This window comes from Serinus canaria, chromosome 20 (assembly GCF_022539315.1).
Source record: "Serinus canaria isolate serCan28SL12 chromosome 20, serCan2020, whole genome shotgun sequence".
Classification (NCBI taxonomy): Eukaryota; Metazoa; Chordata; class Aves; order Passeriformes; family Fringillidae; genus Serinus; species Serinus canaria.
Window position 1 is genome coordinate 471,631 of NC_066333.1, and position 23,850 is coordinate 495,480.

The window sequence follows — 23,850 nt, forward strand, 5'->3', positions numbered from 1 at the left end:
CTGACGTTGGGTCTCCAGGGCTGGAAGCAGCTCTGCAGGTGGGGTCTCACCTGAGTGGGCAGAGGGGCAGAATCCCCCACTCACATGCTGCCCACACTGCTTGAACCGAGCTAACCTATATGGGCCAGGGGAGCAGCAAACGAACGCGGCATAAAGATCGTGGGAAGAGCGAGACACGGTCTGGGGAAAGAGAGCTGGTGCTGTCACTGTCCCTTCCCAGCCACCGCCAGGCTGAGCTGCGGCTGCTGGGCGCAGCAGCAGCGGGGCCTGAGGGCAGGGCAAGGCCGGGCCGGACACCAGCAGAGCGCGCGGTGCAGTGGAAGAGGAGCCGGAGCCAGGCCAGCGGAACGGCACCGGCGGCTCCCGGCCGCTGCCCACGGGGCTCGAGCTGGAGCGGCCCGGCAAAAGCTCCTCCCACCCGAGGGCCCTCAGTCCCGGTACGCCGCACAGGCACTCCCCAGGCCTAGGTGCAGCGCCTGGGGAACCGTGAGATGGTGGAGCCTCCGGGATGCGCGGGCAGCGCGGGGTACGGGGGGGCCGGCGTGGGCGACCCCTTTAAGTGAGAACACCACGGCGGCGACAGGGGCGACAGCGGCCGCTCTACGCATGCGCACAGCCTGCCCCTGCGACTTATTCGGTGCCGCCGGCATAGGAGTAGCGTGCAGGGGTGGGAAGTTGCGTTGTAGCGGGGTCGCGCGTGGTCGCGCATGCGCAGGGCGCGACCCCGCCGTGCGCTTTGTGGCGCTACCGGAAACGGGTGCGGGCCCAGCGCAGCGAGCGGCGCTCCCGGTCCCGTGTGGCCGCGGCCCCGTGGTGCCGGCGGCCTGAGGGAGTGGCGCGCCCCGACATGTCTGCCGGGCTCTCGGCGCAGGTAAGACGGCCAGGCTTCCCGCCATGGCGCTGTCGGGCTCGGGCCGCTTCGCCGGCCGCGGGGCCTGTGACGCGGGCGCCGCCCGGAGCCTCCACCGCGCTGACCTCTGTGCTGCCGCGGCGGGGCCCGAGCGGGGCGGGCGATGGGCGAGCCTGTCCCCGGGGCTCCTCCAGCGCCTCGCGCCGGGTTGGTGCCGCGGAGCCACAGCAGGACGGGCGGAAGCGACTCTCGATGACCCCCCGCGGCCCAGGGCCCCTCTCGGCCCCTTCTTCGGCCTGGGGGTCGAGCCGCATTTCGGGTCCCTGGGAGGAGCGTGAGGTGGAACCCGCGCCCTTCCTCCCGTGTGGATCCTGGGAGCAGGAGCTGGACCTGAGGGAGGAAAAAGTTTGTGTCGCTGTTTCCCCGCAGAGTCCGACCAACAGCCCGCTGGTGCTGAGTGTGCCCGGCTCAGGCCTCCCGGGGTCTGAGGGATTCTGCTTTCCCTGTCTCATTTGGTCTCCGGGCCCAGTGGATAGTAGATCCTATTTATTTGGCAAACTCAGCAGCGAGGCTTCTCCCCGGAGTAAGGGGGCTATGCCTGCAAGAGAGTCCTTCCTGCTTGAGCAGTTTGGAGACTTCATGAGAAACTGGACCAATGAATAAAAGAAACTGTTAAGTAAAAGTTTTTCTCAGTCGAGTGCACTGTTTTGTGGTCAAGTTGATTAAATAGTTTTTTGCATAAATGAGGGGTTTGAAAACTTACTAAATTCTCAGGTGACATGCCTGGAAGATAATTTTCTCAAATCTACTGTTAAAAATGAGAGTGATAGTGAGAAGCAGAGTAGTACTGATGTCATGATGCTTGAAAGCAGAATAATAGACAAAACATACAAAACTGTTTTTGCTTTCCTTTGGCTCTGCTAATCTCCACATGTAACAGTATGTAACTCGTAGGCCTTCTCTATAGCAAGCGCCCTGCCTCCTGCTTTGGCCAGGCTGTGTCCAGCAGTGTTCTCAGGAACTAGAGGCAATGGGGTCCATGAACTGGGAGTGCTAGAGATAGTGAGACCGGAATCCTGTGGGATCCTTTGAGACCCAGCCTTCTCTGTGGTGTATTCATGTGTAAACTTCTGCTACAGTAATGCAAGAAAATCTGACAAATTTGTCTTTTCCGGGCAAGGGCAGCTGTGATTCTCTTCTCTGACCCTTGGTAGTGCTGTGGCCGAATGGCTTGGGAAAGGATGACAAGAGTTTATTTTTTGTTAGACTTTTCTTTTCTTGCATTGAATATAGACTTTTAAAAAAATTAATAGTAACCCTGACATGCATATTTTTTTAATTCTTTAACAAAATACTTTAAATACTAACTTTCTGCTGGCCTTTCTCTCAGGTAGGTCTTCCATTTGGTTCTTGAAATTTTTATTTTTTTCCTGCTCTTTGCTCTGGCTGTTGTCCTTCACACACAGTGCATCCCTTAGGTGGAGGTAACCTGTTAGGTGGCTTCAGAGGTGAGCTAGGAGGGCTGTGCTTCCTCGGGCCTGGTAGGCTTAATACAAGAGATGCATTTAGTCTCAGCTAGATCTGACTCGCTTTCTCCAACATGAACTTATAGGGTAGCGGGACAAGGTGGGCATATAGTAGCTGTTCATGCTCAGAATGTCACACAGCTGAGAAAAATTGCTCATAAATGTCTGGTTTGTGCTTTGGGGGAAGGTGGGTTGTGGCAGGATGGCTTTCTGGCAAGAATTGTTTCCTTTGGAGAACAGATGTTAGTAGTGTTAGGTAGCAGAGGTGCTGTTAAATGAGAGGCCTGTCTTTTTTCCCAGGTAATACTTATAAAGCATATCTGATATCCCAGAACTTTGATGTAGACTTTTTTTGTGGCTGCTTCTCTGGTTTAGGCTCAGTTAGGCCTTCAGCCTTCCTTGACATCTCTCTGCCAATGATCTTTGCATCTCTTGTACTACTGTCCCTTGTGTCTTCTCTGCTTTTTTTAGTTCTAATAAAAGTCAAGAAGGATCCACTTTTGGGACAGCTTGTCTTTGTGCTTGAAGTTCTTTTGCATCATAGGAAAATACTTCATTTGACATCTGAAGCTGCTGAACACAATGTTCACCAACACATGTTCACCAAAAACACCAAATGTTCTCGTTTGCCCCCAGCATTTCCCTCTTTCAGTGCACGTTTTCTGAGGAATTGTTCTGTACATGAGTGTTGATTCCCTGACTCTCCCCTGAATGTGCTTCGAACACCTCAACTTCAGGCTTGGACCTTCTGCGCATTCCTTCACAGTAACTACAGAATGTGGCTCTATTTAGTTCTCGCTGTCTCACTTTAGTGACCCAGGACTTTAAATATTTCGGCTGCAAGTGTTCATATTAAGTCTTTGGAAACTGGAAATAGAACTTCATTGTTTGAGTTTTATGGACTCGTTATTCTTTTGTGCTCACTGGCATCTGCAGTGTTTGAGAACTGAGGATCTTGGATCCTCAATGCTGAGACATTCAGTTTCTGTGGTTTATATGGTGATAATGACTGAAGTTCCTAAGATGGAACAGATTGGGAGGAAATACATTGAAATCCAGATTAATTACCACACTAGGGAATATTGGAATTAGTGCTCAGTTTCATAATAAATGAATGTCTCATTGCTTTTGCTGGTTTTAATGCTGGTGATTTCTTTCCAGGTTTGTCTATGAGAGTATGAGGATGTTTTATTTAGCGCAGCCTCCAGGAACATACAATGAACATATAGCATACAAGAGTGTGTAAAACTGCTTGGTGAACAACAGAGGTTTATTTATTTATTCTACTCACCCCTTCTCTTAATCAGCTTTCGGAAAGTCCTTAGTGATTTGAGCCCCAGTAAGACATACCTGTATGTTTAGTTTCATGAAGCTGAATATTCGCACTTCGCATACACGTATGTCTTACTGGGGCTCAAATCTTACTGGGAGATGTTAGCTGGGCAAGTGAGGGTGCTTCAGTGAGGGTGCTTCTGAAGTATTACAAAAACAGAAGTGAAAACCAGGTGTGATCTGACAGTTGCTTACTTGGTCTTCGTTTGCTGTCAGTGTTTCAGTGGTTACTGATAAATACAGTGTCTTGGAAGGGAGGGAGTCCTGCTGCTGCACAGCATTAGGTGCTCTTTGTCTGAGGCAAGTTAGGAAGCTGTCAGTGTGTGGAATCTGTCGGAACGTTGTTTCGGATATCATTGTGTGGAGACTTTCCAGCCTTTTTAAATTCCTGTCCAGTTAGAAGCAGCTGCATACTAGATAGATTTAGAGATATTTCAATCCTAACAGATTGCAACCGTTTGCAATTCAAGTGGCAGTTGAACTGGAATCTTAAATAAAAAGTAACTTCTAGTCCATCCAAATAAAAACTTTTAACTGCTAAATATAGGGGGATGAATAGATCAATACCCTGATAAATCTCCCTCATAAGGATTTTGCATCTGAATCAATTACTTCTTTCAGTATTCCCTGAGTATTGCTAAAATTAACAGGTTTCTTTTACAGCAAGATGAAAGGAAGTCTCAAATATTAACAAGATACAAGATGATGATCAAATTTATGTATGAATGTCAGGCAGCAGGCTGGGAGTATGTGGTATGAGAAGTTTTGGTTGTCCTGTTGCTAAACCTCTTCAGCATGGCATATTGTATACATCCTGTATCTGTTAAAAGTGCTACTCCTCAGAAGTGTGGAAGAGTCACCCAGAAGAGCTTTGAGGTTTTTTTTCATTGTGGCAGGGAGGTGCATGAGGGTGGATGATTGTGTTCTCGCGTTCCCCTGCCTTAGTGGAATTAAGGTTTTCTAAACTGCAGCAGGATTCTTCTAGATGAAAAAGCTCCCACATAGGCATTGCCTGCCATTTGCTTGTATTGTACAGCACTTCACACACCTGGGCACCCTGCTCTGGGATGAGGGCGGCCACAGTGAGTGTACTGTGCTTATCACACACTGATAAGCTCCTGCCATGAGCCGTTTACTGCCAGCCGGAGGGCGGGCATGGAAAGGACATGCTGTTTTATCAGTTCAAATCAGCTTATTTAAACCAATGTTCCTCAAATACTGTTACGGGGTTATATGCTTTTAGTGAACTTGTGTCATAGGAGAGGAATGGGGAGTGCTTCCCCTCTTCCCTTGTGGGATAGGGAATAGGGACTCTGCTCTGGGAATAGAGGCAAAGTGCTGTGGGGATGAGACAGGAGGGGGAAGTCTTGGAAAGTGGATTATATCTCACTTCTGTCCCTTCTGCTTTGACTCCAAACACACACTGGAGATTAAGACGGTGGTCTGGTAGAAGAGAAGAGGGAAGATGAAGCATGTCTGTGGCTATAGGATTTGAAAGGAAAATATACCAGTATGAAAACCTAGATAGTGGAGTTAAGCAGTGATCAAAGCCATCACCACTGAGGATTGGGATTTTGTAGGTTTTGTTTGGTATTTTGTTTTTGAGGCTATTTTGTTGGGGTTTTTGGTTTGGTTTGATTTTGGGGGGTTTGTGTGTGTGTGCTCATGACTTTTCTGTGTCTTGGAATTGCCATTTTCCCCTAAGCCTAAGGGTTTTGACCACAGTGACATGAACATTTTCCCTGCCTCAGTCCCTGAAAGAGGGAAGGTACCTGAAGGATGTAGGGATTGTACATCCTGTAGGCTGCTGCTGCTCTGGTTAACTGACTTGCAGATAAGCACATGTGATTGCTGTCTCAAACTACAGGATGTAGTTTGGAAAACAAGATCTTGCTGCCTCCCTTTTCTGTCTCCCTTGAAGGGAATCATCAGGCTTTTTGCATAGATTTTGGGTATAAACATTTGGGGAGTCAGCTAAATAGGCAGATTGTTTAAATAGGCTTTTCCCTAGGAATGTGTATTTCCAGGCCTGGCTTCTTGTTTGGTTTTGGGCCAACGAATGTCTAAGGGAAGTGTTCAAAATATTCCCTGTATAACTAACTGATTTCCAAATTGTGCCAGGTAAGTGGAGTTGGCAAAAGGATCTTGGAGTGCCGTCCATGACAGCTTGAGCTGCTCTGAGCTGTGTCTCTTGAACGCTCCTTGCTTTTCTCCTGTGCCAGCACTGTTTTCCTTGTTCATGTGGTCACCTGACTCAGATAATGGATAAAAAAAGGCTGTCAGTTCTGGTGGGAGAGAAGGAAAAGGAGACGGTGCAGTCGCAGTTCTGGTAGCTCAGACTGCTGTGGTATCACCTGCTTGAGCAGCAGTTTAATGTTATTGTGAGCCTGTAGAAAGCACTCTGCTGTCAGAGGGATGTTCCTCCCACCCCTCTGGCCCTGGGTCCTCACTGCTCTCCTCACAAAACAACTGTGTTGGCACAGATGTTTTTCATCTGAGTTGGATCAGATCTCTGGATGTGTTTGTGTGGATCAAAATTGGCTGTGTGTGGTGGATGTCTCTGAGCTGCCCAGTGCAGTCCCATGACTGGTGCTGCCTTGCCCCACCAGTTCCCAGGGCAGGGGGTTATGGCCTGGCTCCCAGCCCTGCTCCGTACAGCACATAGGTGTTTGTTGTGCTGCTGGTGCAGCATGAGCCGCTGCTCAGGACACAAGAGTGCTGCTGCCTGGAGATGGACTGTAGGAGCCCAGCTTAACTTCTGCTGCTTCTAATTGCCTCCCTTGGTTGAGGTTTCACAACAATGCCAAAATACCCATCCCAAGCTCCTATCACTGCAAAAATCTGGTTAGTTCATGGTCAGCTTGGCTTCCTGATCTCAAATGTCAATGAGGGGAAATACATAACTGCAGTTGTGCTGGGATTGTTACTGAAAGGAGAACTGTGTCTAGTTCTGAGAGCGCTGCCTGAGAAATTTCCTGGTGGCTTTTCTGTCTAGAATCTGTGGGACAAATGTAGATTTTTATGAAGTGACTCTCTGTGTGTATTGACTTTACAAGGATTTGAAATGCCTCTCAATGCCATAGATTTGGAACCTGTATGTGCTGTAACGAAACTGTAAAGGGATGCTGGATTTAAGCTAGTGATGCACTAAGGCTCAGCCAGTCCTGAACTCACTGCAAATAAAGGGCACTCTTCATTATCACTGAATTGCATTTTTCAGCTACCAGTTTTGAGTAGTACCGGCTGTAGAAATACCTAATGAATATAAAAGAGGCTGAATTTTTGTCTTCTTAGATGACTAAGGTTTTCCTGGAAGTTTCCTAGTGTCTCTTTTTAACTGCTGTTGAGGTGAAAAAGGGAACGGGGTGAATTGCAGCCATTGCTTCATGAGCAGAATACTGGTAGAACGGTCTTCTACTTACCTGAAGATGTTGTGTAAATGGGAGCATCTTTCCTGCAAAGACGGTGCAAGCAGAAGTGTGAGGTGAAGTCACTTCTCAGGTATAAGTGTCTAAAATGGACATATAGTCCTGAACTGAAACTTGCTGTAATCTTTATAATCAACCTGTGTTAAAGCTCATCTGTGTAAAAAAAAAAACTAAAATTGAAGAATAACTGTCAGAATCTCTTCTGGATTGTCAAATGTATGAAATGTGTGTGTGCATCTTGAATTTGCAAGGGTCTGGATTGTGATACACAGCCTCACTTTTGCTAACTCATGTCATAGACGTTTAAACTAATTGTCTCTTTTCCTTCCTTGCCCCCCACCAGGTGTTGTTTGGATTGTAGCATAGAGGCACTATGTACTCAGAGTGGAGATCCTTGCATCTTGTCATTCAAAATGATCAGGGGAATACTAGCGTACTTCACAGCTATCCTGAGAATGTGGGGAGAGAAGTGGCAAATGCAGTGGTGCGTCCTCTTGGACAAGCTTTAATTACATCATCTGTTGGAAGTGAGAGTTTACTAAAAACAGACAAAGAAGTAAGTGCCTTTCCTTGGAGATTATAGTTTCCTTCATGCCGGAGTGACAGTTTAACAGTTTTTTATGGCCTCTTTTATTTTTCTCTCTTTATTGTCCCAAGTTTTATGAAGTGTGTTGCATTTTTAGTGTAGTGATCTCCATAGGATTTTTATTAGCAACTAGATCATAGCAACAGTGTACTTCATGACTTAATAGTAAGTGTTTGCCTGAGCTACTATACCACAAAATTCAGGCTAAAGAAAACCAGGCTAAAAAAAAAACTCAAAACAAACCCAAGGAATTTAGCATTTAGCACGAAACCTTTCTACTTACCTTTTTAAAGCAAGAGTATGTGACTTCAAAAAAAAGTCTTTGTATAGTACAAGTATTTGTTAGAATTTGAAAATCTTTCACTGGCAGCTTTTGTGTGTTCCAAAGAGTTCTCTCTACAGTTTAGATTTAAGAGATTCAGAATTTAGAGAGTGTTTTGCCATTTATTTTTCATATTCTTCATAATATCATTTTATATGAGTTAACGGTTTGATGTTTTCTTGCAGAATATGTTAAGCAGAATTGCCCATACAACATAACTACTGTTGCTTTACTTTTTTTTTTTTTTTTTGAGTTAGAGCTAATGTGCTCTGACCAGTATTTACTTAGCAATATTTATTTTTAATAACTTTTGCTTTGTGTTTGTTAGGTAAAATGGACCATGGAGGTGGTTTGTTATGGACTGACCCTCCCTTTGGACGGCGATACTGTGAAATACTGTGTGGATGTGTATACAGATTGGATTATGGCTCTTGTGTTACCTAAGGACTCTATTCCTTTACCTGTTATTAAGGAACCAAACCTTTATGTTCAAAGCATTCTCAAACATCTCCAAAATCTCTTTGTACCAAGGTGAGTGTTAGGGATTCCAAGCTATGGTCAGCAGGTAACCTGTAAGAGGACTCATGAGGTGTGGATGCTCTTGAGTCAAATAAGACTGCTATAGCTGCAAGCTTAGGAGGAAGATTTTTCTCCAAATATCTTTTTAATTTTGCAGTAGCAAATTGAGTTTTTGCTGCTGTAGTTAGAATAACACGTAGTTCATATACTTGAATGTTTACTGTCCCAAGAGGTTCAAGATTTATCTCTGTTGGATGACTCGAGGGTAAGGGGAAAAGCAGAAGTGCATCACTGTGTGACCATGTGCTTTTCATTGTGTAAAACTGAGATAAACTAAGAGAACATCATGGCAGTCCCAGCCCTTGTTAGTCAAGATTTGACTACATTTGTGATGTACTGAAGGATCTTGCAGTAAGTGACTGTTCTGTGCCTGCATCTTGCTGCCTCTTAAGTGTGCATGGTTATGCTGACTGTCCTTCATTGGTAGTTTTGAAAGAACCTGGTGCCAGAGTGCTTGCTGCCTGACATCCTTGAATGATGGTGTTGAGATGGACATGTTTCTAGGTCTTATACACAGCTGTGTTGTCAGAGTGTGCGACAATAATTACCTTATTTATAGTTTATGGCAAGTTTACCTGCTGCTGTTGGACATACGTAGTGGATAAGTAAGATTAAATAATAGCATCCCCTGAAAAGGTACTTAACTTCAGATCAATGTTTAGTATATGTCCGTAAATATCAGATCATCTGCTTTATCAGTATTAAATATGTGTCACTGCAGGTTGCCTTTAAAGTGCTCAGCTGCACTTGGGTCACTTTGCTAAAGGCTTTGTTTATAAAGGACTTTGAATAATAACTTGTGTGAATTCAGAGTTCTCCACTGTTTATTGATTGCTTTGCTTTGAAATCTACCACCTACTCTTAGCTGCTGTTGCTCTTAACTTGTAGTGAAAATGCATTTTAATTCCCAATAAAAGATGGTCAAGGCAATTTAACAAGTGTGAGGAAAGCAAGCTTCTGGATTAGACTGTGGCAGGAGGTTGTCTCTAAGCTTTAATAAGTGCAGATTACAGTCTGCTGTCTGGGATCGTTTATTCCCTTGGCACAGCAGAGAAGAAATTCTTCACTAGTCCATTAAATAGTTGTTACTCTGATCCCTTGCTTGCTCTCACACTGGGGCCCTAGTAGTAGGCAGCTCAGCAGTACAGTTTCTTGCATGCTGTTGGCACAAGCTTCCACTTTACCCTTCTCTCCCAAAATCATTGTTGGACCTTGATGTAGGCTGGTAGACTACACGTGATAGTTGTTGAATGAAATAATTACCACCTAGAGAGAGGGAGGACTGAAAAATCATTAACTATACTGTAGTATAGCTGTTCTATAAGTTTTTCTTTCAAGAGCCTCTGAAATGTATCCTAAACACTGTGATTTTTCATGGCTGCTGCTGTCAACACTTGATATTCAAGTCCGTCCTCTCTTTTTAAGTTTTGCCCTCCAGGGTGCTATGTTCAGAATTCACTCCAGCAACAGGAAAAAATTCTATACTGCAAATGGAATATAGAACTGAGTTGTGCACACCTGCCTTGAATAAAAGCAAAGATTCAAACTTAGGTGCCTGTGGTGGGCAAGAGGAGAATGATTTCTGGGTTTACCCAATTGATGCAGGTTTCTGATGATGAGGGACTCATGTAGAATACTTACCCAGGAGGTGTTACAGCAATCTGTATTGAACTGTCTCCTGGAAAAATCTGTTCTTGTGTTAAGCCTATGTCCTGTGGAAGGTTGTGATTAAAATGGCTTCCTTCCTCATCCTGGTTCTCTGGAAATGATGTAGCTGATGGTTTGGCTGTGCTTAAAGTGGTGACCCAGAGCTGTGAAGACATCAGACTCAAATGGTGAAGTATAGGTGAGGTGTGAAACATAGCAGTCTGAAGTGGGCACTTCAGTGTAAATGGCATCTCAGGAGCCTGTGTACACCAATATAGAGCAGGTGCATATAGATTATTCTAGTCTGAGTACTCAGCTGAATCAAAAATTTACATGCACAGTCCTTGAAATAGTGTGGTGCTGAAAAAGAAAACTGTGAAGGCTGGGTGAGACAAGTTAGCTTTCCTCTATCTGCTGCAGTGATGGGAGAGAGGATGTTTGCCTCCTTCCCTCCTGCACTGGCCTTCTGTCCACTCTGAAGAAGCAAACACTTTGTGGACATATTTGAGTAGTCACCAGGCAACCCCCAGGCTTTCAGTTTCTGGCAACGCTAGAATATCTAAGAGGTCTTGAAGAAGACTTAAGCAGTAGTGGTTGTTACTGCTGTCAGATAAAGTTTCAGTGCCACAAACACTGTTGGAAGGAAATAGAACTCTCTCCCCCTCTATTGCCTCTCCAGGAGAGTGAGGTACAGATATCCAGATCCTCTGCAACAGGAATGTCTGGAATTGCTTGAGAGACCATGGAACATGTCACTGCCAAAGTACTTTTTTTTGTAATAACTTCATATGCTTCTCATATGAAATCATGGGAACAGTGCTTCTGAAGGAGTATGGCCAAAAGGCCACAGTCTATAGAAATCTAGACATCTAGAAGTCTAGAAATAGTGCAAGTAGACCTTGCCACTGGGTCAACTTTGTAAACAAGAGAAGTCATAGAATGTTCGAGTTGCCTTTACAAGATCAGTGCAGAAGTGTCCTGTTAGCTTGCATATAAGCCCTGGTTTTTTACAGTTTCTCTAAATGATTAGGGAAACAAGTCTTGAAGCAGCCTTGGAAGCTTCAAGCCTATTTCACTTAAGGATACCTTTCAACTGAAACAATCTGCTCTATTGTTGCTCAGGCAGGGAATAGTGCTGTAAGCAAGGCAGGGCTCACTTATCCCAAAGTTTATTATTCTACAGAGAGACTCTGGGTTATGATCTAGCAGTAACATCAAACAACTCACTGAGGTCCTCAACTGTGGCTAGTAGTGTGCAATTTTGCATTAGGCATTATCTTGTCTCTCTGTAATCTTTTTTCCCGGTACTGTAATACAACATTTATGCTATCAAGATAAAAGCTGATAGTATTTAGTGGACCAGCACATTCTTGAGGTGTGGGTTATATCACATTGAAAATGTTTGGTAGGAATCTGGTGATACTACTTACTAGTCCAGTGGAAGGTAATACTTTTATGACTTTTTTTTTTTGTCATCTCTTCAGTGGTGGTAGGAGGGATCATGAGATGATGCACAGGTTGAAATATGCCTTACATATACTGCACACTCTAATTTGTAATCTCTTCTATGGTCCTTTAAAATTTGGGCTTCCTAAGGTTTTTAACCAATGTCCTCAGATACTGTCCAGAATGTGTCACATTACTGTTTTGTACCTGTTCTGCCTTGTCCAGACTAACTGATGGGAAGAGGTGGTGCTGCTTTGTGCTGCTTCTGATCAACTTTGTGTTGAGTGACTCAGCAGTGCCAGTCTGGATCTGATTTTACTACAGGAAGAACCTAGGAAATATGAAACTGTTTCCTTTCTTCTAACTGCTTACAGAAGAAGATCTAGAAGGGGGTCATTAAATAGCAGCATCAGACTAAAGGTAGAAGTGATAAGAGTTGATTTAGAAACAAGAGGAGAACTAGGAAGAATTAAATTATTTTGCTAACAATATGTTCTCCTAGTTTTGCCGCTTCTGAATTATGTATGTAATAATTTGTGATGTCTCAACTGGATTGTCATTGTTTGGCCCAAGATAAATCTGAGATGATGGATTGTGCTTGCTCTATGTATTGAGTCTCAGATGGAGAAGAGTGTTACAGTGCATCTTGTGCTCATTAAGGCAGAGTCAGGATGCCTAGAGACAGAGATGAGGTGCACAGAAGCATATTGGTTCATATTCTTGGGTCTCACTCAATAATATTTGTTTCCTGTTGTTAATTGAACATGCTGAAAGTTCATGTTACTCTATACATCACTTAATAGTTCTATTTCTCAACCATTGTTTTCTTCTCTTGCAGGCCAGACCCGGGATCCAGTCAGATCAGACTGTGCTTGCAGGTTTTGAAAGCTGTCCAGAAGCTGGCACATGAGTCAACAATTATGGCAAGAGAAACCTGGGAGGTTTTGTTATTATTTCTTCTTCAGATCAATGACACACTTCTAGCAGCTCCAACTGTGCAAGGTACATGTTCATCTTTCATTTGGTTCTATTATTAAAAAAACTTATGTCTCTTCTTGACATTCAGCTGCCAGCAGGATGGGGGAACCCATTAAAAGCTCTTAGGAGCTACCAAAGCACAATAGCTCACTCCTAGTTCTGCCCCATTACTCCAAAATAAAGCATTGCCAAAAAAGACTGAATGATTTGGAGCCGAGTTTTCCTAAAAGTGTTTTTGCAAGACAATGACTTTATACAGGAACAGTTTGGTATGAACAGTTTAAGACACCATTGTTCCCTGTTTGTTTCACTGAAACCTCTTTGTTTTGCTATTCAGCCCAGTACAAAATAATAGTGTTAGTTTTACCTACTTAAAAAAAGACTTCAGTATAGACACAGTGCAAGAGAAGACTGCCTGTTTGGTGGATTCCTGCTGTCCCTTATTACACACATGTGGCTGGGCTTTGTCCATTGTACTTGTTCTTGCAAAAGGGCTAATTGGCTGTAGGAAGCAATCAAGAATCATTCTTAAAAGTTATGGGAAAAAAAAGGGCTTAATCTTTCTGCACTTTAACCAAAACCTCTTTGGGGAGATATTTGAAGTTATTTAGGTGAAACACTAACTGAAGGTGTGCTTGGTTTCTGTTGTAAGGTGGAATTGCTGAGAATCTGTCTGAAAAATTAATTGGCGTGCTGTTTGAGGTATGGTTACTCGCTTGTACACGGTGCTTTCCAACACCTCCTTACTGGAAAACTGCCAAAGAGATGGTGGCTAACTGGCGACATCATCCTGCAGTAGTGGAGCAGTGGAGCAAGGTCATTTGTGCCCTTACTTCCAGGTAGGAGAAATCCCATGGAAATAAATGCATGTATGGGGATAATCATGGTTATACATATTTTGGAGTTGCTTATTTGTGGAATGTGCAGCAATCCAAAAGTGAATAAGCAACTCAAAGTGAGAGATCTTGCTGTATCCTTGGATTGTGTGGGTATTCCTTTGTTCTGCAAAGGGAGATTTGAGTTGGATTCTCTGTTTTTGTGTAAGCATAGCACCTCTGTATATTTGGCATTTTGCAGCGTGTGTGTGTATTAGTCTCCATGATTGTGACTCTTCATCATATCCCCTGAGGAGTGACACAAGAATATTAGTATAACATTATGTGTGTGTGACCATCAAAATTATTAGGTGCTTGTTAGTGCTCATGCTGCTGGGTTTGGGGTGACTCTTGGACTCTGTTTGGACCTTGTGGAGCTGAAACTCTGTTACAGCTGCCTGGCACTTGTTCCTTGGCAGTGGGGATGTGATGGGCCAGAGGCAGACCACAGGCTCTCTCCTCTAGAGAGTAGGGGAGAAAAGCTGTACTGAGTCTTGCTGGGTATGGGAACAGTGAGAATCATATATGATAGAATTGTTTAGGTTGGAAAAGACCTCTAAGATCACCAAATCCAACCATGCCCCCAGCACTGCTAAGCCCACCACTAACCCGTGTTCCCAATTGCCATATCCACAGATCTTTCAATACACTTTGGTGACTCCACCACTGCCCTGGCTAACCTGTGCCAGTGCCTGACAACCTTTTCCATCCCAAATGAACATCCCCTGACACACCTTAAGGCCATTTCCCCATGTCCTGTCTGTTTTTACCTGGGAATAGAGGCCAACCCTCTGGTGGTTCCAGTCTCCTTTCATGTAGTTGTAGAGAATGAGAAGGTCCCCTCTGAGTCTCCTTTTCTCCAGGCTGAGCTCTCCCAGCTCTCTTACCTGCTCCTGGTGCTCCAGCCCCTTCCCCAGCCCTGTTCCCTTCTCTGGATACACTCCAGTCGCTCAATGCCTTTCTTGCCATGAGGGGCCCAAAACTGTCCCCGGGATTGGAGGTGCCTCACCAGTGCCCAGCACAGGTGACAGTCAGTGCCTGGGTCTTGCTGCCACCTCATGGCTGGTGCAGGCCAGGTGTCATTGGCTCCTTGCCCACCTGTGCACACCAGGCACTTGTTTAGCTGCTCTTGAATAGCACCCCCAGGGCCTTTCCTGCTGGGCATTTGAAACCTGTAGCTTTGGGGTTGTTGTGACCCAAGGACCTGTCACTTTGGCTTGTTGAATGTCATGGAGTGGCTTCAGCCCCTTGATCCAGCCTGCCCAAATCCCTCTAGAGATCCTTCCTGTCCTTCAGTAGGTCAGCTCCTGCCCACCTCAGTGTCACCTGCAAACTGACTGAAGGAATGCTCACATCTGGGGGTTGCAGGAGAGTTTTGGCTGTAATAGAAGGTTCTGAACAGTGAGGAGAGTTTCAGACCTTAATACTGAGGTCTTTTTGCTGTCAAGTCTTTGTGGGACAAATCTCAGACTCTTGGAGGAAAGAACTGAATTAATTGCTTGTAAGATTGTCATCTGGGTCTCCTTCCAGCTCTCCTGAAATATCAGTAACTTATTTCTGTGAAAGTTCAAAAATGTGTTAAAATTGCTGCATTGTGAAATAGTCAATAGTGTATTTTTCTGCAAGGGTTTATTATAACTTTGAAAACTTTTCCTTTGAATTACCTGTCAAAATGTGAAGTGTGGATAGATTTTTCCAGGTTATGCAGCTATTTGTTAAACCCCTGGGAAATAAAGCTGCAATACGAGTTCTGTGTATTTCCCACGCTATTTCTTCAGCTATTTTTAGCTTGTTAGATGTAGCATTACATAACGGAAAATACTTTATAATTCACTGATCTGAAAAGAACAGCTCTGTCTCAAAACATGTGTTGGTGTTCTGCACCATACACTGTGCCTACACTTCCTCTCCCACTGTTGACTAACAGTCTTGGTTCTTTTGGTGCACAGGAGTATGCAGGGTTTCTGGAATGTTTTAGTCTGTGTTCAGTAACGTTGGTTTATGCCTGATACATGGAAGATTAGGCTCCTCTGAGGCTTGCTTTAAGTTCAGTGGTATTTTAAGTTGCATTTTTAATACTTCAATGAAGCTCCAGCTTCAAACAGTTAAAATGTTTTAGTAAATAGTTCTGTGAATCAGGTTATTAGCAATAAGCTGAGAGTAAATGTTTCAAATTAAAACCATATGGAAAATCATATTTGGAAATCTCTACACATATGCAGTGTTAATTTGTGTCCTTCGCTATGATTTTTAGGAGTTAGGATGAAACTGGAGTCTTAATTGTTTTGCCAAACCAATAGATACTACTTTTACCCCATCTAGATTGCCTTAAATATATTTTAAGTGCCTTGGATGTGTGGCTTAAAATTTATTTCTGTCTTCAATCATTGTTGAAAATGTCCCATATGTCATTAAAGATTTGGTCATGCTCTTTGAAAAACTGGTTTCTTGCAGTCATAGGGAGAAATGAAGCAGTGCACTGTGTTGCCAGGCAGTGTGGTGTGGGGCATGATGGTGCCTGGGGTTGGGCTGAGCTCTTTTGGGTCCTTTAGAGCCAGGTAATTCCTCAGCAAAAACATACCATGGGGTCATGCCTCTGGGCACTAAATGTAGGTGGACACAGGGCTGGAGAGCATTTGCTGCCTGGTATTGATGTGTGTATTTCTGGTTTTAAGGGAACTTCCCAGACTGACCATTCCCAAGACTCTCTGGCTCTGTCTCTCTCTCTCTCACTCTTCCACCAGTGACTTTAACAGCTGGGACTGAAGCCCCTTTGCAGCAGCAGCTCCAGTGAGCTGAGGAGTGCCCTGCTTGACTCCCTGCACTCGCCACTCTCACAGGCAGACCAACTTCCTCACCAGTTCAGCCCCAGGTTTCCCATGGGAGTCTCAGATGTCTTGTTCCGTAAAGCCTTTTATTCCTGGCACAGTAACACAGAAACAGCTTGAGCTGCTGCCTCCAAGGAGCAGCCCAACAAAGGACTCCTGGGCTTTTATCTTTATTTTTTTCCTTACAGTCCAAGCTTGTGCATGTCTTGGCTCTTCCTTGGCTCTTCCTCCCTAGTCCTCAGCTCTTGCAGTGTCTGAGCACCTGGCTGGGGCACAAGTCCAGTGCCCTTTGTTATGCACAGGGTTGGCATTTTCCGGCCCCCTTCAGGGATCTCAGTCTGCAGCTGTCACTGCAGCTGCACCAGCAGCTCTGGCACTGAATGGATTCCTTATCATCTTTGCATCTGGAGAAAGCCTCATGTCCTAAAGCTCTTTTGCTTTTCTGTCCAGGTTAGGTACTGTAAATAGGCTCTGATTTCAGACACTTGTGTTAATTGGCTGCAGGGTACTGTTGTACCCACTGCTGGGAGAAGTGGCAGATGGAAATTCAGCCTGTTTGACTCTTGGTTTAGGAGTCAGCCATAGACTACTCTTCTCCTTCTCTTCTTCTAGTTGTAATGACTTTAGAAAACTATATGGCTTAAGTGAGTTAGGATGAGTGGGACATTTCCTGACTATTGCAAGAAAGTTAGCTTAGGGAAAGACAAACTGATATCTGGGAATGCTGTGATATTGAAAAGGTGTAGTGCAGATCTCTTCCATTCCTTTAGAAAACATCAAGATTATGTTGATCAGGGAAATTGAACTGTAATTTGGTGAAGCTGGGTATGAAGCAGGGGTCAGATTAGACAGCAGGAGCTCAGTGAAAGTCAGTGGTGATTCTTTAGGTAGTTATAGTGCTTCTAAGCATTATTCTTATGACACTGGATCACTGGTTTGCTCTTTGCTGGTCTGTAGATCCTAGCCTCTGGCATGTGTAGTGCATCTGTTTTGAAGAACTCACTAAACTGTGGCTTGCAAGTCCTGTGCTCTTTGTAGGTCAACAGTGAGTGCTGCTCAGGATGCTGAGGTACAGTGTAGGTCATCAGTCATGAGCTGGAATTTAGAGCTGCAACATAATATGACTTGCTGGTGTCATTGAAAGCTTGAGCTAAAGAGCTGTGGGGATAAGGGCTTGAATTCCTTCTTTAAAAAAAAACTAAAATTTCCTTCTTACTTCACATTTAACATCCTGTCAGGTGTGCATGTGGCTGTAATAACTGGGACCCCTCTCACTAAGTGATGGAAGACCTGCTGAGGAGTCGTGTACCTTAATAGCTTTTGGGTTTGGCTGGAGCTTAGGCAGGCTCCAGGTGTGCACTATCCAAGGCTTAGAGATTGTATAAAATGCGATCTCCAGGAAAACTTGGGATGTTGCATTGTTGCCTGTGGACTCACCTGTGGGCTGCTGATACCTTTGGGGCGCAAAGGCAATGTTTGGTTTTTGAGCCAGGTCTGTCTGACTTGCTTTCTAGGTTGCTACGTTTTACATATGGACCTTCATTTCCTCCATTCAAAATTCCCGATGAAGATGCTGGTCTGATTCCTCTTGAAATGGACAATGAGTGCGTTGCACAAACATGGTTTCGCTTTTTACATATGCTGAGGTATTGTAATTACAGCCGTCCATTGTTCCTGTTCTTGAATCAGCTCTATACATTTGCATGACAAATGAAACATTTCTCTGAAGATCGCCAAGATTAAGCACCTAAATAGAGAGACTTGTGCCAGTGCCATGCAGCAGCTCAGGGCAGGCTGTGAGTGGTGTTCAGGTTTGAATTCTGACTCTTTTAAAATGTAAAATGGTTCCGTTAATTAAAATCTATTTTAGCTGTTTGGCATTTTGGAGGATCTGAAAAACAAGCGTTCGAGAATTTTGTTTCTCGAGATAACAAACAGGAAAAGCTGAACAATAGATCTGGGAGATGCTTACGACTTTCATTTATTCTCCAGGTTAAATTAACTTACGATTTATTTTTAAAATGGGTCTTTATATATTTATTTTTATGAAGAAATCTATGCACTTAATTTTACCATACATGTTAATCTTAAATGCACAGCTGAACCCAATGCTATCTTTTGTTTTAAAGACTTTCAGACATGGCATTACATTAATGCTCTCAATGGCCAGAATATTAAAAAATTGATACAAAATACTATTTATTAGCTAAAGCTAGATAGACATTAGGCTGTTTAAAATTTACTTCTTAGCAAACTACAAAACCCTCTTTCTTCATCTGTAGTACAAATGTCACAAGTACTGTATTCTTCAAATCTGGAGTTTACAAATTTGCTGTTTCAGGATTTGAGTCAGTCAGCAAAAATTGCTCTAACTTGCAATTTACTTCCTTTCTTGTCACTGTTAACAGTAGTTAATTCATTGCTTACCTAGAAAGGTTAGAGCAATTAAATAATAATTTTAAATAATTTAAATAATTTTAAATAATTTTAATTAAAGAATAATTAAAGAATAACTTTAACCTCATAAGTAATTATTATTTCTGCAATAATTAGTCTAGCAAGTGTGTGATCTGATTTATTTAATTTACTGTAACTCTTCAATATATTTGGGTAATGTTTGAGATTAGGACAGCTCTATACTGCCAACCCAGGAAAAGAAAATTGCCTTCCTATGATGGGAGGCTAAAATGTATTGGTATTGGATGCTGGTTTGTGGTGTTATTTGAATGCCTTAAACTACTTCATCTTCAAGTGTTTTTAAATCTTAAAAGCTGTTCTTAAATTGAATAACATATATTTTGCTCTTTTTCTGTGCAGTAATCCTGTGGATTTGAGTAACCCAGCCATTATTAGCTCTACCCCCAAATTTCAGGAGCAGTTTCTGAATGTGAGTGGGATGACTCAAGAACTGAATCAGTATCCCTGCCTTAAACATCTGCCTCAAATATTCTTTCGTGCCATGCGTGGAATCAGCTGTTTAGTGGATGCATTCCTAGGTAATGCTTTTGTCTTGCCCGTGGATAGCTAGAAATATTAATTTAATAATTATTTTAGTATCTTTAAATCTATTCTCTCTGTAAATACATGAATGGCAATTAATCTTTTGCAAGTATATCCTGGAATTGATGAGGAAGAGACTTGAGATCACTTCTAAAAAAATCTGTATGCACAACAGTAACATATGAATGCATGGAGTTGTAGATAGCCTTAGTTTCAAATGCAAAACAAATCAGAAATATAAAATAAAACAAAACCAGGGATCTCTTTCCCAAACAAGGCTTCTTTTCTCTTTCCATCTAACCACCAATGCAAGTGCTATGCTTTAGCATGTTGTGAGCACTCACCACCGTGCTTCTAATCTTTGTGGCAACTGCTGTGTGCCTGTTTTATAAAGTGTTGAATTTGGACTGTCATCTTCAGATCTTTGTGAAGTTCCCTTTAGTTTATAGTTAGTGGATTACCGCTACTGCTGAGTAGAAAAGTTGTGTTTCTTTGTGTCTGCTGGTAACTGAGTAGCTCTAGCTGGTCAGTTTTAAGTAGAGCAGGCTCTAGGGGCACAGAGTGCAGGGTTAGACTGGATGTTGGGAAGAAATTCTTCCTGTGAGGGTTCATGAGGCCCTGGCACTAGTTGCCCAGAGGAGCTGTGGCTGCCCTTGGATCACTGGAAGTGTCTAGGGTCAGGTTGGACTGGACTTGGAAGAATGTGGTCTAGTGGGAGGTGTCCCTGCCTGTGGCTGGGGATGGAATGGAGGGTCTTTAAGGTCCCTTTGAACCCAAACTATTCTGTGGTTTTATGAATCAGATACTTTAAACTTCTGAAGATCTTGTAGCAAGATAAAGCACCCAGAGTGGTAATAGCCTATCTGCAGTGTAGAGATGGAGACTACAATGCATTGAGACACAGGAGATTTCTTAAAAAAAATTAAATTCAGGCTGTAGGTATGGATTGGGAGAGTGTGCTCAGGCAGACTTGAGAGCTGCAGAGAGATCTTCAGTGAAGGCTGATGGGGAGAGCTCATTACCTGCTCTCCCAAGTGCTTAAACATTGGGTTTTTTCTTGCTCTCCCTGGTACCTACATGATGTGTTTGGCAAAGTAGTACATCCTCTTTTCCACCCAAATGTACCAAAACAATAGGTTTCACAGTGCATACTCTGCCAGGGCTGTAACACTGATGATTTAGCAGGAACAAATTGTTCTGTAATGTGTTATGAAACGTACTTGGGTGCTTTAATTAACAAGGTAAAAAAAAAATCGGTGTCAAATTCTACAGCACACTGTGGTTCCCCACTTCATTTTTCAAATGAGGCACAAGGTTGGTGGAATTCATTAAAATGGGCAAAAATGGTGTTTGTCATTTCAAGTTTGCAGACGTTGAGTTGCTTCTGATTCTGATGGGGAAGAGCTCTGTACACCATGAATTTCCCTGAAGCTGGATTAAAAACTGGTCTCATGTCCTGCTGCTGCCAGAAAAATGATAGTTTGCTCTGCTTTCTTACTCTGTCTTGTGTACTACCTTTGTATTTGACTGTTCAGCAGCTGATTCAGCTCAAACCGAGCAGAAAGCTGTGTGGCTTAGGGAGCTAAGCCACCTTAGCTCCCTAAATTAAGATGGGTTTCATCTTAATTTAGGGAGCTAAGGTGGCTTTAAGGGCCAGACATCTTCGAGACGTTTCAGAAAAAGGTGTGGGAGTTATGATTGGGAAAGAGAAAGGCAAAGGTGAGAGGCACCAGAACTTTGGCAGAAGTGAGCTGTGAAATTGTCTTTGGCAAGTGAATCTTGCTCCTTTCCCTCTGCCTGCTTCTAGACTGGTTCTTCCCATTTGCCATTTCCCACAGCCTTAAGGTGTGGAGTCCTTTGGTGGTTTTTTAGTCAATTGCTTATTTGATGTAATTACTGTTTTCATTTGCTTATGCATTTATTTCTACTAATAGTAAAACAGGGAGGGGTGTTTTTGTTGCTACTGCCATTTTGGGGAACATGGGAGGCACGGCTATTGACCAAAGGCTCCTATGCCTACTAAAGGCCTGTTCTCTGTGAGCCCATGGAATTCTTGGTGAAAGCCTGCTTTATTCCTGGTTTTGCAGGCATTTCCCGGCCCCGGTCAGACAGCGCACCACCCACGCCGGTGAACAGGCTGAGCATGCCCCAGAGCACTGCTACCAACACCACTCCACCCCACAACCGGCGGCATCGGGCAGTGACTGTGAACAAAGTGACCATGAAAACCAGCACTGTAAGATTTCCTACTCTGTGTTGGAGTAGCTGACCCTTTGGTTTGTTTCCTCAGTTAGCAGAACTAATTTCCCTGATTCTGTGAGCTGATCTGTTCTTCTGTTCAAACAGGTAACTACTGCACATGCTTCAAAAGTGCAGCACCAACCCTCTTCTACTTCTCCACTCTCTAGCCCAAACCAGACAAGCTCTGAGCCTCGGCCACTTCCAGCTCCACGCAGGCCAAAGGTTAACAGCATCTTGAACCTCTTTGGATCATGGTTATTTGATGCAGCATTTGTTCACTGTAAACTTCATAATGGAATAAACAGAGACAGCAGCATGACTGGTAAATATTACCAAAAATATATGTACACTTTTTTCCTTGTTTTCTCGGCATTTCCTACCTGCAAGATTAATACATGCATAATCCAAAAAAGTAAAATGTGAAGTGCTCTGTTGTAATTAATCCCTTGAGCTGAGCCAGCATCTGCTATTAGCTGAGTAGCTGTTTGGGGATTTCAAAGTTTAAAAACAGTCCACTCTTTTATGATTAAATACTCCTTTGCTCTAACAAGCATGGCACTTCCAGTTATGATGCTGGGGAAAATGCTATTAAGTGAAGGAAATAGTATGGTAGGAGTCCACTTCTTAGTTTGAAATCTGCTTGACTATCTATGATTAATAGCAACTATTTATATCAACTCTTTAATATTGGAAAAATTGTCCTACATTGCTCCACATAGTGCACAAAGCGGTACTTCTTGGTTTTGTAGAGTGTTATGGAAACAGGAGTCCTTAAAATAGCTAGTGAACTTGCTGCCTATCAGTTGTGATTGCTGTGTGTTTCCCTTAATGACTTCATATCTTTGTTGTCTTCAACCCTTAACTGACAAACTTATTTTGTCTCCTGTGCTTTGCTCAGCTGCAGAGGTTAGGTGTTTTGAGCTATCATAACAGAATTAGTGCTCTGCTCAGAGAGACTTTTTAGCTCTCATCTTACTTTTGGTGATAATTTTCAGAAAAGAATAATCTTTCTCACTCCCTGCAGTTTTCCTGTTCCTTGTGTATTTTGAATGTCTGCTAACTTTTCCGAAAGATCTATTAATCAATCTGTCAGTAACTCACTGGCCTAAGGAAAATAAGGGAAAAACATTTGCTATAGCAAGTTGGATGTATAGTGGGACTTGACAGCAGCAGTTAAACTGGTGGTCTTTCTTGTTTATTGTGTCAAATTCCTGTGTGAAAGCTTAGGATTTTGGATGTTCTGAAGGTGTGTTTAGGTATTAGCACATAATTTTTTGAAAGTGTTCTTTGTGGGTGTCAGTGGTAGGAGTTCAGAATCTCTTTGTAAAACGCCTATAACTCATGACTGGGGAAACAGCTGAGCTTAGGAGGGAGCAAGGCATCCTTTGAGGCTGTGTTCGGTTGCAGATGCATTTTATGTATTACTACATTTAAGTGCTTTTCAGATTGATTAGAGCGTTTTAAATTTGACATAACCTGATTTTTGAGTGATTTTAATGAAATGCTTAACCTGTAAAGAAGGATGTCAGCTTTAGATGGTGCTTATGCAAAAGTGTCAGCTGTAAACAGAGGTGTTGTTATGCTGGCAGAAGTACACAGTCATCTGGAATCCAAAGGCTTAATTTCCTTGAAGGGGTTACGAGGCCCTTCTGTTCATATATACAATGTCTTAAATCACCTGGCAGCAATCAGAAGGCTGTTGTATTACTAGTCTTACAGGGATATTTACCAGCTTTCTGAAAACTGGAGACAGCTGTTTGGAACTGAGTTAATTCTGTTCCTCTTCTGTGCTCTTCTAAGCTGTCTGTAGTGAGACCAGTCTTTGCAAATCGCATGATCTCCTTTGTATTAGCAGCAGTGGTTCTGACACAATGATGTTGGTGGACTACCAGGAACCTAGCTGTGTCATGTCCTGCTTTTTTAGCAATGCAGAAGACAGAATTATCTTACGGGAATTTAGTCAAGTGTCTGCTGCCCTTGCAGGGTGTTGTTACTGCTAGGTAAGGTCACTGGTCACAGTAGTGCCAAGATGGGCTGTCTGAAGAAGAGAGAACTAAGTATGGACCCCTATTTCTGAAATGCTGTAGAGAGGCCCCAAACTCTGATTGCCTGATTTACTATTTTGCTCAGCCTCTGCTTAAGGTGGAAAAATGAGCAAGACGTGTAGGCCAGGCCCCTGGAGTTTCTGCTGACCTGAAGCACCAGTGTCTTT

General features: G+C 43.3%; 1 protein-coding gene across 4 annotated transcripts in view; it reads left to right on the forward strand.

Annotated features, from left to right (window-relative positions):
• The first annotated feature begins 705 nt into the window (after positions 1-705).
• The window catches only part of RALGAPB (Ral GTPase activating protein non-catalytic subunit beta), a 63,159-nt gene continuing 40,014 nt past the window's right edge, over positions 706-23,850 (forward strand). For all 4 annotated transcript variants that reach the window (XM_050982047.1, XM_050982048.1, XM_009098780.4 and 1 more), the window contains exons 1-9: positions 706-871; positions 7,480-7,692; positions 8,373-8,575; positions 12,555-12,718; positions 13,347-13,533; positions 17,912-18,043; positions 19,215-19,393; positions 21,485-21,633; positions 21,744-21,960. In XM_050982047.1, coding sequence (XP_050838004.1) covers positions 7,510-7,692; positions 8,373-8,575; positions 12,555-12,718; positions 13,347-13,533; positions 17,912-18,043; positions 19,215-19,393; positions 21,485-21,633; positions 21,744-21,960 — 1,414 coding nt within the window. In that variant the 5' untranslated portion in view covers positions 706-871; positions 7,480-7,509. The remainder of the gene's footprint in view (positions 872-7,479; positions 7,693-8,372; positions 8,576-12,554; positions 12,719-13,346; positions 13,534-17,911; positions 18,044-19,214; positions 19,394-21,484; positions 21,634-21,743; positions 21,961-23,850) is intronic.